The sequence below is a fragment of the Drosophila busckii genome, chromosome X, assembly GCF_011750605.1.
Source record: "Drosophila busckii strain San Diego stock center, stock number 13000-0081.31 chromosome X, ASM1175060v1, whole genome shotgun sequence".
NCBI lineage: Eukaryota > Metazoa > Arthropoda > Insecta > Diptera > Drosophilidae > Drosophila > Drosophila busckii.
Genome location: NC_046608.1, coordinates 4,106,617 through 4,108,960, shown reverse-complemented (window position 1 = coordinate 4,108,960; position 2,344 = coordinate 4,106,617). Strand labels below are relative to the sequence as shown.

The 2,344-nt window shown below is 39.1% G+C and overlaps 1 protein-coding gene across 1 annotated transcript; it reads right to left on the bottom strand.

Moving 5' to 3' along the window:
* Nucleotides 1-923: 923 nt before the first annotated feature.
* On the bottom strand, nt 924-1,751 carry LOC108606068 (maker336). Its single transcript, XM_017995913.2, has 2 exons — nt 1,391-1,751; nt 924-1,336 (listed from the first exon to the last, which is right to left on the bottom strand). The coding sequence occupies exons 1-2, from the start codon at nt 1,622-1,624 to the stop codon at nt 1,022-1,024; spliced, it is 549 nt and encodes a 182-aa protein (XP_017851402.1). The 5' UTR covers nt 1,625-1,751; the 3' UTR covers nt 924-1,021.
* Between the last annotated feature and the right edge of the window lie 593 nt (nt 1,752-2,344).

Genomic DNA, 2,344 nt, shown 5'->3' with positions numbered 1-2,344 from the left:
CACTTTAGTTTTTGTTTCATTTTTGATATTCGTATGTATGACCCTTTTATACACTTGGACACACTTCTATGAAAAAAAATAGCAAGTTGTAGTTGAGAGCAAATTTATGTAACAGTTGCCATATATGCCCATTATAAGCCGATTTAGCTATTTTGTGTCTGTATGAGCGACAAGAACTCAGCGAGCATAACAGCTAGAGTTACCAAATTTGGTAGGTAGCTACTACTAAACTCACTGCAGTACGCTATATGCTTTAAATTTTAATACCACCAACATGTGCACGCAAAAAAAACAAAAAATGCAGCACAACTAAGTGTGTCAAAAAGTTGACTGCGTCCAGCAGTTGGTATACATATATTTGCTAGTAACATTTTGTCAGTGGCGTAACTGGCAGTCTCTTCACACTCGCTGCAGTGTTTTTTCGTCAGCAGCACACACAATGACTATAACAAAGGGGGTGGGGCAGGGGGTTAGGTAAATGGTGTCGGATATTCAACTTACTCTGCCACAGCGCTGATAAATAAAAGGCGACTAGCAAAGAATATGTGCATACAAATGTATCTGTGTGTGTGTGTGTGTGTGTTAGCTGCTTCTAACTCTATCTGCTTGTGGCGGCTGCTATGCATGTATGCATGTGTGTGTGTGAATAGCTGTTGAAATGAATTTTATTGCAACTAAATGAATAACTGAAAATTAGTACAAAAAAGTCAAATTTGCACACACACACACACACATATGCAATGTGTGCGGCAGTTCTTTTGGCTTATAGCTCAGTTTAGTGTTAAGACAACATGGAATTAGTTAGCACTAAGCGCATTAAATGTTCCGCATGTATTTAATTAATAATGAAAATAATTAAATGAATATTAAGAATTACGCTTTGCAGCTTATGTCAACACTCAATCAAATTTTTATTTAATTTAAGTCAATCTATATACATAATTTGGTTGGTTGCTGCAATAAAAACATAAATTTCTTTATTTAATCGGTCCGAATATTACCGCGCATTTAAAATCGCTAACTAATCGCATCCCAGTCGAAGTGACTTTCTCTCTTTACTTGCGCGCTTTGGAATTTTGCTTATGGCGTCCATGTTTGCCCTGATGAAATTCGGTGAGCCGGTGAGATGGTCACATCTTGATCTCATATAATTCGGCGAGCCTGGCGGCTTGAATCCTTTTGGTCCCTCGACAATGTAGCTGGGCGAGGGCAGCTTATGCTGCAGCTCATCCAGACTGTCATCAATATCACTGGCATTTGTATTGCCGTCGTCGCCATCGTTCAACTCCTTTATCAACTCTTCCAGCTGTAGCTGCTGCTGCTGCTTCTTAACGCGCTGTAAACGAACAACGAACGTTTATATATCAATATAAATGCTAGGACAACTTACCGCCAAGTGTTGCTGGACAAGACGCACTGCATAAACAATTAGGCCAAGTCCGAGCAGCAGCATAATCAGGCTGACGCTCGTAGGCATCTGCATAGGCTTGATCTCCTCCACTTTGTGCGCAACAGGCGCCTCCATTGAGGAGCGCACCATAAACTTCGAGGCCCTTAAGATAAGCTTGCCCATCCATGTGGTGGGCAAGTACGTAAGAGTTTTGTTAAAGATGACCGGTACCATTTTGATCGAAAGTATTGAATGCAAATGTAAAAAGTTTTGACTTTAACAGACGTAAATTTACGTGGAATATTATTCTCGTTACAAAAGCATAAAAAATATATTTACTTTTGCTGCTCCAAAAATTAAAGCTGTGCCGAATGCTAAGCGAGCGATAAATCAGCGCCTACTTGAGAGACGTCACTAGCGCACAGTCGACAAACAAAAAGTCTACAAACTTGAATTGAAGCAAAAAATAAATATGCCTTGCATAGCATTTTATCATTGATTTAGCAATCAATTCAAAAATTATTCAAAATAATTTCTAGATTTCGCTTTAAAAAAAAAAACAGTTGCAATCATTTATAAAGAAATGCAACTTCAGACTTTAATTGTGCACTAACTGTTTAACTAACTAACTGTATGCTAAGCTATATTTTAATTTGATTCAAGCATCTCTAGACTCACATAGTTGTTACAGTTGGCCAACAGTACCCAGCATACATATATATCGGCCTGTATATAACATAAATATTATCGCATAATTCGCAGCAGCTGCAGGACTGCACAAGAGCAAGACAGAGTGAGTGTGAGAGAGAGAGAGAGCGAGAGCGAGTGAGGATATATAAGGTAGCTTGGTATAGCAACGGGTGACGCATTGAAGCGAACGCATATCTATCATTAATATCGCTGCAGTCAGCTGCTGTTGTTGCTGCTCCCCAAAAGGCTGCTGCAAAAAATATA

Excerpts from the sequence above, each read along its gene's own strand:
- LOC108606068 (XM_017995913.2), bottom strand. The coding sequence starts at position 1,624 with ATGGTACCGGTCATCTTTAACAAAACTCTTACGTACTTGCCCACCACA. Across the intron at positions 1,337-1,390 it reads TTGTCCAGCAACACTTGGCG|CGCGTTAAGAAGCAGCAGCA; the intron begins GTAAGTTGTCCT and ends GTTCGTTTACAG.